At 38.0% G+C, this 16,476-nt stretch overlaps 1 protein-coding gene across 1 annotated transcript in view; it reads right to left on the reverse strand.

Moving 5' to 3' along the window:
- Positions 1 to 2,037: 2,037 nt before the first annotated feature.
- The window catches only part of FAM81B (family with sequence similarity 81 member B), a 66,530-nt gene continuing 52,091 nt past the window's right edge, over positions 2,038 to 16,476 (reverse strand). The window contains exons 8-11 of the mRNA XM_082458191.1: positions 13,601 to 13,707; positions 5,865 to 6,000; positions 4,072 to 4,267; positions 2,038 to 2,368 (exon numbers count right to left, since the gene is read on the reverse strand). Of these exons, the coding sequence (XP_082314317.1) occupies positions 2,235 to 2,368; positions 4,072 to 4,267; positions 5,865 to 6,000; positions 13,601 to 13,707 (573 nt within the window). The 3' untranslated portion in view covers positions 2,038 to 2,234. The remainder of the gene's footprint in view (positions 2,369 to 4,071; positions 4,268 to 5,864; positions 6,001 to 13,600; positions 13,708 to 16,476) is intronic.

The raw sequence follows: 16,476 nt of genomic DNA on the forward strand, positions 1-16,476 counted from the left end.
AGAGGCTTGTCTGCTCACCCGCCGGGGCGGGCGGGGCTGGGAGCTGAGGCTCGGGCTTCGGAGGTCGGATCGCAGGGAGAGGACTGGGGCTGGCGGCGTGAACACAGCCTGAAGGGGGCTAGTGCGCCACAGCTAGCCGGGAGGGAGTCCGGTAAAAAGGCTGGAGCTGCCGAAGAGGCAAGAGACTTTTTCTTGCCTCTTTGTTTCCTGGTGCGCGAGGAGAGGGGATTAAGAGCGCCGCTTAAACAAGCTCCAGAGACGGGCGCGAGCCGCGGTTATCAGCGCGGACACCAGAGACGGGCATGAGACACTAAGGCTGCTGCTGCCGCCACCAAGAAGCCTGTGTGCGAGCACAGGTCACTATCCACACCGCCCCTCCCGGGGGCCTGTGCAGCCGCCACTGTCAGGGCCCGGTGATCCAGGGACAACTTCCCCGAGAGAACACACAGCGCGCCTCAGGCTGTTGCAACGTCACGCTGACCTCTGCCACTGCCCAGGACAAGATGGCTTCACAGCCGAATTCTATCAAACACTTACAGAAGAGCTAACACCTATCCTTCTCAAACTCTTACAAAATATAGCAGAGGGAGGAACACCCCCAAACTCATTCTATGAGGCCACCATCACCCTGATACCAAAACCAAAGATGTCACAAAGAAAGAAAACTACAGGCCAATATCACTGATGAACATAGATGCAAAAATTCTCAGCAAAATACTAGCAAACAGAATCCAATAGCACATTAAAAGGATCATAGTATATTTGTTGTTGTGGTTGTTTTTTAAAACATATTTTTACTGGAAACATTTTATATTGTAATAATATAAAAGCATTAATAATTGCTTAATGTAGAAAACAAAATTCTTCATAATTCAGTCACTGCTAGTCTGTTGTAAAGTCTTACTTTTTCTTTTTGCATACTGTAGTAAGTGTATTTTAACTTATTTTAAAATATTTTTGACACAGGTGGGATCACATCCATTTAGTTTTGCAACTTGCTTTATTCACCTAACAGCGTATCTTGGATATCTTTCTGTGTTCTTTTTAAGTGCTGGATAGCATTTTTTGTTGGTGATATCATTAATTTAGTCAATCAGTTCCTTTTAATTCAGTAGTTTTCAGTTTTTTTACTATAAGAAATGGTGTTATAATGAGCATCCTTGTTCATATATCTTTCCACATTTTGGAATTTTTTTCCCCCCCTGCAATATATATTTCTAGCAGTAGAATTCCAGGGTCAAAGGTTATATACATTTTAAAGTGTTAATAGATGTTTCCAAATTGCCCTTTAAATTATTGTACCAATTTGTAGACTCCCTAATAATGTAAGAGAGTACACATTTCTCTACAAAGTGCAAGACATGAATAGTTTGTTTTTATTTTTCATGATTTTACCGCCCAATACCAGGCTCTCCATTTAACATTTGTATCTACAAAAGTTAGAAATATTTTAATTTTATGGGAAACTAATTAGTGTTTTTGAAGTACTTCTGAATTTAGCACCAAGATAAAATTATGTTGGATGTTTTTGATGGAAACTGTTGTATTCTTTTATTTTACATTGTTAACTCTTACTTGCTCATAATTCTGATACATATTAAGTACAATGAATTAATATTTTAAATGTGCATAAGTTAGACTTGCTATAAATATTGGGATTGTTAGAAAACTAAAACCTCTGGATCAGAAGTTGCAGTCTGACAGTTCATTTGACTGTATCTGCCCTACAGACATTCCCTCACAGTTTAAGAACTATTTTGCACTAGTTGCTAATGCTTATAAATGGTTTCATATAAAATCAGATTTCTGGTTTCTTTTGAAAAATAAAATTTTTGGCAATAATGGATTTTGTGCATGTAAATAATGGACTGGAACTCCATAGTTGCTATTATTTTTAGACAGGTAAGTGGTCTCCAATTTTCCACAGTTTCTGCCATTCTTTAATATATTATACTAGGCCTACTTCACTCGTTTATGTACAACATTCAGATTTGTGGGCAAATAAAAATATAAAACGCATGTATGGAAAGAAATTCCTTAATTTTTTCACTAATAAATTAATGAAGACATAATAAAGCTTCTTTGCTTTATTGGGTTTCCTGGTACATTCATCTCCTTAAAAAGGTGGTAAGAAATAGAAGCAGTAAACATCCCAGAGATATTAGCTTTCTTCTTCCCAACTTTTGCCAACAAACCACTCCACTGGCTGGTGAAAAGGAAGATGGCTGGAAAGTTTATACTTCCTGGAGTTCCACTATCTTACGCTGCAATTTCTTTAGGTCTTTCTGTACTTTATATTTCTCTAAATCCATCTTTGTTTTCTGTATTTGTTGGAGGGAGTTGAGAGAGTCATGAATCGATTTAAATCCTAGAAGAGGATATGAAAATAGGTATACTGAGACTAAACAATGCATTGGAACTTTTAAACATTTTAACAAAAGTTGCTAATCAGCAGTCCTGCCATAACTGATCATTGTTTAATTCAAAGCATATTAAATTCCATTAAGACCAGTCTAAACATGTACAATAATTTATTTCTTGTATGTCATGAAGATGCATTAGCAACAGTGTTTCAACTTATATCTGGCTTCATTGTGAAAATTCAAGTCCTTCCCCTCCATCCCAATATATTGCATAATGAAATAATTCTATATTTCAAGAGAGAAATTTAAAATATCTTCTCTCTATACACTTTGACAAGAAATTTGGATGATCTCTTTTTTTTATTGTTGTTACCAAATTGAAGGTAAAGGCCACAGATGAGATTTTAAACCTTCTCTGAAAGCAACCTGTTTGAAGGACCTAAGGAATGGTCCCTCGCTGGCTGCTCCCCTGCCCCTGGCCCCAGCACTTTCTATCTCTCTTATGCAAGTCTAGCCACTCATGACCACAGCCTACCAGACCTCAGGTTTCATAGGGTACAGCCCATATCTTATTCACTGGAGGCTTTCACATAGTCATTTCTCAACACATTTTTATTAAAGGCATAAAAGAGCAAACCATTAGTTGGGAGTCCTCATTTGCTAAACTCACACTTAGTAAAACGCAGAAACATGTAGATTGCTAATTGATCTTCAGTTCATCCTGGGGTTGTACTAGAATGAGTAAATTCAACTTCTGGTAGCTAAGTAGCAAGCAGGGCCCTGAAAGAATGGCCAGTTAAGTTTGGGGCAGGATTCCTGGCCAGATAATTCATTCTTTTGATTTGGTGGTGGAAGTTGGTGGGGAAGGGTGGTGAGGGTCTGATTTCTAGGCAGGAAATGTTCCTTATATGCTTGGAACATCTGGCAGATTGAGACCATATCTTTCTAAGACACCTCCAAGGCATCTCCATACAGGACCATTTCCATGAATTTTTCTGAGAGCTAGAGGACAGAGAGTGAGTTGGGGCTGTCTCTCATAAAGGAACCTTCTGATTCCTGGTAATTCTCTCAGAACTGTGGCTCGGGACAGATGGTTGCTCCACAGCACCTGTCCCCCACCCTCTCCAACCCCCGTCCTTCCCTTTGACAAATTACATGAGCCTTTCAAATTAATCCTCTTTGATGTTAGCTCAGCTTGACACTGCTGCCATTAGCCTCTTTAAGAAGAAAAGCCGTCATTATACTGGCCTTTGTTCATTCATCTCTCTTTCTTACTTCTAAAGGTCAGGTCTCCAGTTTGACAACTATCCAGGCTCATTACCTGCAGTTCAATGAGGGACATTTGATTTAGGCTCCTAATTTCATGATATACCCACAAATCAGGTCTTGATGGTCTCCAAGGACTTTCCAAGTCTAACAGTTTTATGATTCTATGATCTTGGTTAAAAAAAAAAAAAAGAAATCTCACAGCAATGGCAAGCCTGTGACACTGCCAAGTGTGAATGAGAAAGGGAATCTACATATTTACCCACCTTCTGGTGGTATGCTGACATTCTATGGGATATTTAGGAAAGCTGGATTAAATACAAAGGATGTCACTTCGCTAATGACAAGATTGCTCTCTGGCCATTAGCTCAAAGTAGAAAACCCTGAGGGACTGGATAGGAAAGGACTGATGTTCTTTACTTAATCAAAGGTATCTGCTCACCTGATTGATATTCATTCTGCATTTTCTCTAATTCTCCCCAGATGTGCTTTTCCAGTTGGTTCATCTTTTTGGACAGTTTATTTTCTATATGCTTTACTTTGTTTAGATCTGCTTCCTGTTTCTGCCTGTTAATGAAATTCTCTAATTTGCTTGAAAGCTTCAGTAATTTTTCTTCCATTATTTTTTCAGACATATCCTACAAAAGATATCATGTGATAAAGCTTCAGAACACCTTTGTGGATTTGACTTTCAGCTTAGAGAATGCTTTTTAACAAGTTTGCATTTCTGTGCTAAACATGAGAATTCAAACCAAGTTCCCTTGTATCTAAAGCTATTCACAAGCAGAAGTTTGGCCTTCGTTTGGCCTTGTTCATTTGTAGTTTCTGGAATTCTACATGCTATGGGAGAAAAGAAAGGGCTGTGGTCTTTATGAAATGTCTGAGGATTTGGAATTTTAGCGTTTAAAGAAGTGTAGCCAAGGAAGGCATTTTAGATACTGCTTGACCAGAGCTCCTTGGACATGCTTGTGTGTTAGACGTCCTTATTCCCTCAAGCTGCCTATCTCTACGTGGACAGGCTTCAGGTAGAAGTGCTTCTCTTAATCCTGCTGTCTATTAGAATCACCTGGCCCATAACTCCCCTACCAGCACCTCCCCACCTCCACAATTCTGATTTAATTGGCCTGTGGTGGAGCCCGGGAATTGACGGCATTTAAAAGCTCCCCAGGTGATTCTAATGGGCAGCAGGTTGGGGGCTGCAGAGGCAGCCTGAAGCTAATTAGCTTCTTTGTTCCTCCCGGCTCCTGTGCAGGCAATTTACCAGCAGACTGACTTGGCCCCTTTCATCCTCTTTGGTCCCACCTGCCTGAAGAAAGGTGGATTCCAGTCTCTTTCTTCCTTGTGATGGGCGGCTTCTGCCTGCAGATGACCCCGTGGTCACCCAGGGCTGCCTAGAACTGGTGGAGGACTCTGCCCAAATCCGGAGCAGGCCCAGCAGGCCCACTTGGCCGCAGATCTGACCACACATGCTTCAACAGCCTGTCAGTGAGAAAGCTGTAACGTTTACCTCCCTCTCTTGGACTCCTGCTTCTATCAGTTTTAACAAACTCAGGTGGGGTAACTGTAGCGTCGTTTACTGGCTGCCTAAAGCCCCTCCACTGAAGTTCCAGAAACATCTTATCTGAATCATCTGCAAGACAGGCAGCCACTGGTGACACTCACGGCCCTGTGCTGCCCCCAGGGCTCAGCAGCGTGCTGGCTGGCGTGGGAGAAGGGAGCCTGCGATAGGTTTCCTATGTGTCCTGGTCACCTCACCCCAAAGCTTGGGGGTGTCTCTACAAGGTCTGACCTGGAAAAGGAGTTTTGATAAACTTCTGATCTACCAACGGATCTCCGGAGAGGTAAAACGACTTGTTTAAGGCAGTTTTCAGGCTTTATTGTATCTAAGCATCACCCAGGGAGCTTGTCTGGGAGCGCAGGTTCCCAGGGAAGGCCCTGGAGGGTCTGATGCTTCAACTCTGGGTTGGGACCAGGAATCTGTACTTTTAAAAACTCTCTTTGGGTTATTCTGGTACAGGTAGAGCCCGTTCTGAGAAGTGTGGGTTCGCAGAGCTGGGGAGTAGCAAACAGGACCAGAAGGCAGGCCTCTGGATTCCTATTCCAGCGCTAAGCAATCAGTGACTGGTGTAGGGAGGGTCACTGAATTTGTAAGTGTGGCTTTCGAGACTGACGCGTGGCTCACATCTAGACAGTGGCCGTGAGGCTGTTAACTTCATTAGCAACACAACCCCTTACCAGTTTCTCCTGCAGCAGCTTCAGACGCTGATTTACATGGCCGAGGTGGTCTTGTTCACATCTGATGGACCGGTTTTCTGTCCATTTTTGATGGTTCTCCATTTCCTCATATAGCCTCGTTGAAAGGGAATTAAATCTAGGGGGAAAAGTAGTTTGTTCTATTTTAATAAGTAAATTTAAACCTAAAACCAAAATTTATTGAAAAGTCTGCAGTTTTTTCAGATGATAAGGGTCCATGTGCCCAGCAAGCACTTATGGGGTGATGGGGGGGGGGGTGAGGGAGCACATGCTGGGTCCCTGCCCCAAGCTGGCGTTCAGCCCACCTGCTGACGACACCCATCTGCACAGCCCGAAATGCAAGTCCACACAGTGGCAGGAGCACGTGCGCAGAAAGGCCCGTGTCATCCACGCAGGCTTCCTCTCGGGGCCCAGGGCGCAGTGAGTGTGTACGGAAAAATTACTTCGACGAGTCACTTGGCATGGTGTCACCCTATGGTAGAGGTTAGCACACTTTTTCTGTAAGGGTTAGATAGTAAATAGTTCGGGCTTTTCAGGCCATGTGGTCTCTTTTGCAACCCCTCCACTGCCAGTGCCGCGGGAAAGCAGCCACAGATGACACAAATTAGCCTGGCTTGTTTATAAAGAAACAATGAGCATGGCTGTGGTCTAATCAAACTTTATGTACACTGAAATTTAAATTTCATATAATATTCACATGTCATGAGTATAATTCTCTTTTCTTTAAAAAGTGATTAGAAAGTGTAAAAAACCACTCTTAGCTACGAGCAGACTGGCTAAGGGCGGTAGTTTGCCGAATCTTTGCTCTATAAGGGCCACTATGAGGCTGGGGTGGAGCTGGGCCAGAGAGGACTTGCATTGTCTACTAAAGGAGAGAACAGTCAGAGGGAGAAGCGGGGAGGGGAGAAAGAAGAGATCCCCAAAAGGAATTTGGGGAAGCAGAGTGTCCAAGGGAGACACTTCTTGGCTGTCATCTCTGCTTTAGGCAAAATCTTCAGTAAAGTCCCCATGGTCACCAATGGATCTCTGTGAGTGGATTCTTTTGGGGGTGTTGGGGGGACTTAAAGAGATACTGAATTACTCATGTGGGGCAAAATCAGAAATAACAAGGTGTGCAGGAAGGGATCGCTGGCATCAAGTTGATGCACCCTAGGAGTGTTAAATAACAGAGAATGAAGGATTTTCAACAACAGAGGTAGATTACAGAGATTAAAATGATTGGAATCATGTACCAGCAATTTGAAAATTCACTGTGGAGTGGTTGAGAGTTTGAGAGGGGAACCCTCATCTGAAATGACTGAGAAATACGGGACTGAGAAGAGGTGGGATGGGGACTGGCAAGTAGTTTCTGTATATGTTTTCCGCTTGTGACTTGCTCTTGGTAAGAAGTTAATTTCAGACTCCCTTTTAGACTAGGCTAAATATTAGATTGTCACGAACAATGCATGTTGTTTGTTGTTGAAAATATTCAGGACTCCCTTACAATGGGGGTGATTTGAAATAATTTACTCTAATGATCAGGAAAAGTTACACACAGCTAATTTAGCCTGTGATATTTATCACTGGAAATTGCCTAAGGCATGCTGGACATATACTGCATGTATTCGCTTCTTTAGCTCTCCTGAAAGAGTGTTTGGACTAATAGTTGGAAAAGACAAGTTATGTGAGGCCACTTCCATTTTTATTTAGACTCTGGGTCACTCTGCAATGTCTGCAGACATTTTTGGTTGTCACAGATAGGAGGTGCTACTGACCTGTGGTGGGTAGAGGCCAGAATGCTGCTAAACATCCTACAGGGCACAGGGCAGCTCCACAGCTAAGAGTTATCCAGCCGAAATGCTAATAGTGCCAAGGTCGAGAAACTCGGATTTGGATGGTGAAATCAAGGAATGGAAAGGTAGTTACTTTTCCAATACTTATATTTGTTGTAGTATGATAGTTAAATTCCGATCTTCATTTTTCACCTAGAAAGCGTACCTGATGCAGATGAGTATCTCAACATTGAAGAAGGTGAAGTTGGTTACTCTTCCTGTTCTTAGTCTAATCATGATTTTTAGACACTTGTGCTGCTGGCTAACAACAGGTGTTGGATCTCAGACAAATAAGTCCCCAGCTGATAGGTGGATTACCTCTTTTTAGCCAACTGTTACCTCTATCTGGAACATTCTTCTTTAGAATATATAATGGCTCCTGCCCTAATTTCATTCAGATTTATATTCAAGCACCACCTTATCACAGAAGCTTTTCTTGTTTTTGACAACATTAAAAAAAAAAAAAACTTTGTCCAACCTGACACTCCCTATTCCTTTACCCTTCTTTATTTTTCTCCAAAATGCTCATCATCATGTGATTATATATATATATATATATATATATATATCTTCTCCACTAGCACATGAAAGCAAGGATTTTGCTTTGTTCATGGCTGTGACTAATGCCTGGAATATAGAAAGTGCTCAATTAAGTAGAGGTTGAATAAATGATTTATTATTTTTCATTGAATACCTTTTATTAGGGCCGTTCACAAATAACAAATCATAGACTTGTCAAGCTATTTGGAGACCTAATCTTTGATTTTTATCTTCCCTGGTCTCTGGTGGAAGAATTAATTAATAGTGATGGTTAAGGGGGACAGTAAATCTCCAGATAACTAAGAGGTGGCTTTACAATCAAGAATCCGTCCTTCAGTGCTCACCTTCACTGTGTAAATAAATGAGAGCATTTACTCTCATCACTGATAAAATATTAAAATCCCTCTGAAAATCAAGGAACCATTAAATGTACCCAGGTAATGTCTCTAGAAGGACATGGCAGTAATTGAAACTCTGAAATTAAAATAAACCATAAAGACTGAATTACTTCTTATGTTCCTCTTATTACAAGGTTTTACCTGCAATTGGAGACTCACCTTCCTGATAACAATCAGAAGTCAGATTCTGTCTGCTGGTAGTTTATTAAAATATGAAAGCATTATTTAAAAAGCATTCTCCTTGAAAGGTATAAAGGATAAACATAGAGGTTTATGTAAATCTTTGTCTCTCTTTAGACTTTTTCCTAACATAGTGGACATGATTTGCCATGTAAGAATTATTTTTCTGTTAATTATAACATACAGTTATTATGTTAACTGTATGTTAATTTTAACATACAGTTAAAATCTCAATAGGATGAATTTATCTAGTATGACGCTCACATTTTAGTTCCCAAATCTCCTATACCAGTGGTTATGGGAGCACTTCAGTCAGATATAGTTAGATACAGATAGGTAGCTAGGTAGATAGATGGATAGATAGATAGATTGATAGATAGCTTTTTCTTTCCTTTTTCCTCAAAACACAAGTCAGACTTTTAAATTATAACCAGCGACCTCACTAGGATAAATGTGAGATAAAGGCTGGTTTTTTAGAAAATTTTTCATACTGATGGAATCAGGTTAAAATGTACACCAAGTTCAATTATAAGGGAGAACGTTACAGAAAACTAAAAGAAAACTTAACGGGGCTCTATAGACATAACCGGAGCCCAGGGTAGAGAGCTGTGGCGAGAGTGAATGGTGAGGGCAGAGTATGGGGCTTGGAACAAATATCCCAGTGACCTCCCTGGTTCTGGATGACATACATAAGTGAGGACATAGCTCCATCCTGGGCTAGTTTTACCAGTTCACTTATGTCTCAAACCCAGTTGTCTTGCATTCAACAATCTGTTGCATGAACTTTTTTAGAAGATGTGAACATTTTGAATTCTTGGAAACTGTTACTATTACCAGGCTCTCAAGAATTCAGATGGTGGCTCTAACCAAATGGGAATATAAAAAGATTTAGTGCTCTTTGATGGGCTGTAAACACAGAAGATGTTTTCATTTTTTGTAATCATATCTGAATAAGGGCTTTAGACTTGGTACTATTGCTTCTTTAGAGATTGAGTCTAAGAATCTTAGTTTCATGTCAGAAGCAAGAAATAAATTTCAAGAAACTTTTTTTTTCTACTAAGTTTATACCAATATATCTTAAATTAATTTCTTCTCAATGTTCTGTGATTTCTAATTAGTGAGACTAATTAAAAAGCAATTCCAACTCCACTCTGATACGAAGACTTTTGTTAATTGTTCATTCTAAATTGTACTTGAGTTTAAATATCAGTACCTTTATAGCCTCCTACCATCATAGTTTTGAGCACATTTGATTTTTCCCTTCCCTAAATTTCTGTGGCACAGTTAGTTTACTACAGTAGGTGGAATTATGAGATGGAGACATCACAAACTGACAAAAATAACCTGAGATTTAGAGTCAGAGACTTTCTAGCTGTGTGACTTTGGGTAAATTGTTTAATTTCCATGACTATAAGTTTCCTTGTTTTTAAAGATAAGACCCAGACTGCAGAGCTGGGTATACCTGCACATCTTGAGCACTTAGGGATTGGTAGGCATTTAAAAATGGCAATGAATATTTATTATTTCTGCCTACTGATATATCTCATTTAACACCATCTCAACTTTTACTTTACCTGCTATGAACTTGTCACTTATTTATGTGTTTTCTCCCCCACTGTATATGGCCATGATTATGTCTTTGGATATTCCAAAACACAACTTACATATTATAGGTGCTCAAAACATACATTCATTCACTGGCTTCTATTTGTGTCTGAATGTGCTGGGTGTGGAGGATACAAAGATAAATGAGACAGGTCCTTGCTCTGGTCCACTTTCTACTGTGGTAGCATTTTCAAAGCTGTGTGGTAAGGTTTGACTCTGTGCATTTGCTTCATTGACCAAATGCTTTTTCTTATAAATCACTATCAACTGAACAGCGTCAGCAGCAAGAGCTATCCAGGGAGTGACTGCTAAGTGCTGCCCTGCCCACCCCTTGCTGAAAGACAGCCATAGTTCATGATGGCTGAGACTCTTGCTCTGTAAGCACTCAGTTGTCAGCTTAGGACATTACTTAGCTGAACATCTGACTAAGGCCCTTCTGGAAAGAGAAGGCTCAGTGCAGGGGTCCAGATGCACAGCCTGTGCGTTTCCTTTGTCAAGTCTAGTGATCAGTGCCAAAGTCCCAAAGATTCACTAGAAAACCCCAAGACAGTATTGTGGCTTTTAAGTTCAATATAAAATGTGTTCAGTTGACCATTAAACTTGAATTTGTTAAAGTTTCTAAATGGGAAAATTGCTCAGTTAAACTTACACTTTAATGTTATTAAAAGCTTTTAATCCCTTTGTTCAGAAACAGTTGTTTCTTAAAAAAGTAAAGCAAATTCTATACCCCATCCACTTTGCTTTGAGAAGTGCTCCGATTGAAAAGAAGAAAACAAACAAACAAAAAGAGCCCTACCTGCCTTACTTTCTCTTTGAGCAAAATACTTTGCAATACATAGCTCAGTCAAAGGGTTAATATCCCTAATGTGAAGGAATCCTACCAATGGATAAGAAAGGGATGAAGATAAATGGTAAGAATGGGCAATTCACAGAAAAGGAAGTTCAAAGGGTGAAGGGAATGCAAATGAAAACAAGAGATGCTATTTTTTATCCTTTAATTGGCAAATATTAAGAAGAATATCCATTGTGGATGAGAATGTCCAGAAAGGTCTTCTCATGCATTGCTGGTGTGAGTAAGTTGCTACAACATTTTTAGAAAGAAATTTATAAAAGTTAATAAAAACATAAACTCTGACCTAAGAATCTTGCCTGTAGAAATAAAAGCACCTATATCTAAGGAAATTTAAGGATATGCACACAATAATTTTTGTTTGTGGTAGCTATAAACTGGAAAGAATCTATTCATCAATAAGATAAATGGGTGAATTAATTATGACATATCTGTAAGTTAAAATATTATGCAGCTGTGAAAAATAATGCTAGAAAAATATTCACTGATCTAGAGAGAGATATCCAAGATGTCCTGGAAGAAAACAAATTATTGAGTAATGTGTATAGGATTTATTTTAAACACCCATGCTCTCTCTTTGTATATAATGTATGTTATATATATTATATATGTATATACATAAAATCTCCCTTTTCTGTTACATATTTATATTAATGAGGGGGAAAATGAGGAAGGATACACCCCTGGTGTTAGCATTGATTACATTACAAAGCTTGAATGGTGACCTCTATTTTCATCTTTGCCTTATTTTATTTGTTACGATGAATGCATAGTACTTTTTAATTTAAAAAATCGGTGGAGATATTTTAAATAAAAAAAGAGTCAATTGTGTAATTGAATTACTAGAGCTTATAAGTATTTGCCTGGGGAAAAAAATCTCATTTATAAATTCACTATTACCTACTGTAATACTAATGAAATTTTAAGACTTCATTATTTCAAGTGAGAGAAAGATTCCAGTTTATACTGTTACAAAAGTGTCCAGATTCAGATTTAACTATTTAGATGATTCATCTATAAGCCGATTTCCCACAGGACTGCACCTGGAAAAAGTATGCAGCACCTGCAGTGAAGCAGTCAGCCCTAGATATCAAACATTTCCTTTTCCCCTCTTTTCTATTTGTTAATATTCTTGATCCCTTTAAGCTAGTCTTCCACTCCAGATTATAAGTCCCTCTCCTCGCCCAATAAAATCCCTTCTTAAATTGTACTTCTAGAAACAGTTTACTTTTCTATTTCTCCTTTGGACACTTTTCTCTATCTTAATTCTAAGCTAAAGGGATTAGATCAATCATGACACAGATATATACTGAGGACCCTCATTGTGCTAGAATTTAAGAACCTAGGCCTGCTTTTTTAGAGTATGAAGAAAGTAGGTATTTTCTGTTTACCCAAGACACCTACTTCTCTGAGTTTTAGTGATGACTACTGTTGTTCATCAATTTCTAAGACACGTTTTTCCTAACTTAACATCTCTGAAATTGGGAGGTGTCATAAAATGATAGCATGCTACGGTTTAATTGTTAGCTTCATGTCTTAGAGGTACAAGAGTGTAATGGTATATCTTATAGTCAATGGCACTTAGATTTAATGAAATATGGTAGAGATGGGGAAAAATGGAGAAAGAGTATACTCAGAATACGATTTGACCAAGGCATTAAACTCAAGTGATGTGGGACAGAGAGGAGAAAGAACAAGAAGAGAAGGGGCAGTAAAGGTGGTATCATCTAAGTGCCTAGAATTTCCCTTTGCCTGAACCATGGTGTCAGGAAACAGTGGTCATTTAAATAAGAAAGGAGGATTTGAGGATAAGGAGGCCAGTAATCTGAATGTTTGTGGCATCTTGTCTCCTTTGTTGCTCTCTCCATTGTACAGGGGAAAACTCAGTGTAATGTGGGATATAGACCAGTATTAAAATAGGGATACTGTAAAGAACCAAGGAGAGGATCTTAGAAGAAATCATAAAAGAAAAGCTTGTGAATCAAAGTTTTAAAAAATTTTTTTGATAATCTTGTGGAATCAATGTATGTTCAATAGTGCTTTACATTGAGGCATTTTAATGTACAATTGATAAGTTAAAATTATACTCTATCAGAAAGTATCATTTTAGTTCAGATATTATACAAAAAAAGAATGACAAATTAATATATATATTTTAAAATTAAGGATATTGTATAAATTACTCTAGTGTAAAATATTCTCTGCATCAGTTTGTTTCTTTAATTCTTGGACACGTTCAAATTCCTGGGATAGGATTTTATTTAATGCCAATGCTTTCATTAAGCAAAACCCTTTGGAATGCATTAAACAATTAAAAATCTTCCATTCACTTACTTGAACTCCAAAAGGTTCATTTCTTGGTGATAATCCCCCTGGACCATCTTTAAATTTGAGATTTGCTCAGAACTGGAAGCCTCTATCTTTCCTAAGAGCTGCATTACCTAATGAAAGTACAAAAGGGAGTTTTTGTGTGTGTGAACAAAACCACTAGCACTTACGTTAATTACACTTTATTCCTAAAGGAGCCCAGAATAAAAGCCCAGCTTTGAGCCTAAAGCATGTCTGCATTTGAAAATGATTTTTTACAAAGGAATGATTCAACAATTATAGCACTATCTTCAGGGAAAGAACAATAGGGGAGTGTTCCATTCTGCTGTCTATAATATTCTTTCTGATAATAGACTACCTGATGATGTGACAAAAACATGCTATTGACATTAGTTTATCAATTTGTTAATTTGATTATTTCTTTACTTTCTGTGTCCCCAGTTACAAAGTAAGCCCCTCTATCCTCTATCACCACTGTATCCTCAGTGCACGTTAGATGACCAATGGTAGATGCTCACCAAATGCTATTGAATAAATGCTTAAATGCACAATTGGGCTCTGCAGAGAAAACACCTGAGTGGCCTAAGATCAGGCCTCAGGAATTTCCAGGTAGGATTCTGACATGAGCACAAGTAAATCCCAAGTGAAATGACTTAACGGCATTTTAAACATAGGAAAAAAACAAGCTCATGTTTGGAAGTTAGGGTAAAAGTGCCTTCCACATTGCTGGAAGCATTGAAGAAGTTCTTTAGGTAAAAGGACTGGATTGGGAAATAGATGCAGAATTGCAGCCCATAATCATGTCAAAACTAATCGCTGTCAAGGGGAATGAAACTACATGATTGCTTTTGGCCAAACTCAACTGCTGAAAGAGATGGTCATGTGGAGGTGAGTGGGTACTTAAAATCCAAGTTCTCTTAGAAAAGAAAGAGGTGAATAATGGAAGGATTTGAATAGGTAAATGTTGGGTGGGCAACCAATAGCACACGATTGGTTATTTATACGAGATACACGTAAAACAGGCTACTTATAGAAAGTACACTCAAAAGCAGAATTGTGAATAATGAAGCATGGGCAAATTAAGCATGGCCAAAGCAAAGGAAAAGAAAGCAGGCAGAGCAACATCATTAGATAAAATGTTATTAAAGGCAAAATACGTAAAAGGGAACAAAGATGATCATTTTATAGGTAAAAATCATTCTTTTTAAAATACACAGTGAAAAATAGCTTTGAAACTTTACCTTATATATTGAGCAGTTGTAGAATTACAAGGATAAACTAACAGAGACAATATATTAGAGATTTTAAATGACTTCTCTTGACTTACTGGTCAAATAAGTGAAATATAAATAAGTATATAAAAAGATAGGACAAATATAGTTTATTTATAGATTTACATGCCAAACAATCAAACTTGCAAACAGAAAACACTCATTCTTTCCCAGTGCCCACTGAGCATTTACAACTAAGTACACATGTGACTACAAAGAAACTCTCAAATTATTCCAAAAAGCAGGAAAAGCAACTAACTATACTGCATTTAAACTAGAAATTAATAAGAAAAGTATAAAGAAACAAGAATCTAACCATTTGAGTAAAAAAAACTTTTAAAATTATATTGTTTAATTCCCCAGTGTTTCACATGAAAATGTGCCTCTCAGGTCACCTACAATAAAGAGCATATTATGGCCAAAGGCCTTGACTGCTGTGCTCAAAACCCATCACCATCCCTTTCCCACCAAATCATCAGGCCCTGACACTTTCAGAAGTAAAGTTACCAAATCCTTAATGAATAGATAATTATAATGCTCTTTAAACTGTTACAGAGCATAGAAAAAGGAGAGAAATTTCCAAATTATCTTAAATCAGTGCAACATTGATTCCAAAATCTGAAAAAGATTGCACAAAAAATGCCCCTGGAGACTAATCTCATTTGTAAATATTGATGCAAAATTCTTAAATAAAATATCAGCAAATAGTGTCCAGCAGCCCAATAGAAAAACACATCATAATCAAGTGCAACTGATTCTTTTTTTAAAGTAAGGATGGATTAATAATAGGAAATTTATTAATACAAATAATTATGCTGGTATAGGAGAAAACTGACATTATTTGCACAAATGCTAAAAAGTTATTTAACATAATGCATAATTACTTTTTAAAATTGAGATATGATTGACATTTAACATTGTGTTAGCTTTAGTTGTAGAGCATGATTTGATATATGTATATACTATAAAATGAGCACCGCAATAACTTAACATCCATCACCTTACAATTTTTTTTCTTGTGATGAGAACTTTGAAGATCCACTCTCTTAGCAACTTTCAAATGCACAATACAGTATTGTTAACTATAGTCATTATGCTGTGCATTATATCTACAGGACTAATTTATTTTTATAATCTTTCTTGATTTTCAAAACCTTAGTAAAATAGGAACAATTGCGTATTAAACAGACTTATTGAGAAAACTTACTTCCTCCATCATAGGAGAGACACTGGGAATGTTTCTGTTAAAGTCAGGAACAAGACCAGGATGCCCACTATCGCTGCATTACTATTTAATATTGCACCAGAGTTATTATTCAAAACAATTAGAAAAAAGAGAAATTATGTGTATAAAATGGAAAAAGATGAGGTCAAATTATTATTGTTTAAAAAATCATATGATTGTTTGCCTGGAAAAACAAAAACCAACTGAAAAATTATTATAATCAAGAGAATTCACTGAAGTATAAAATTAATACAGCCTTTATAACACACAACTAACAACTAGTTAGAAGATATAATGAAACCCCCATTGCAGTAAACCAAAAAAAAAGATGACGAAATCTCAAAATACATTTAAGGTGTTGCCTAACCTACATGAGGAGAATTTGA

This window comes from Balaenoptera physalus, assembly GCF_965194825.1.
Source record: "Balaenoptera physalus genome assembly, chromosome: 3".
NCBI lineage: Eukaryota > Metazoa > Chordata > Mammalia > Artiodactyla > Balaenopteridae > Balaenoptera > Balaenoptera physalus.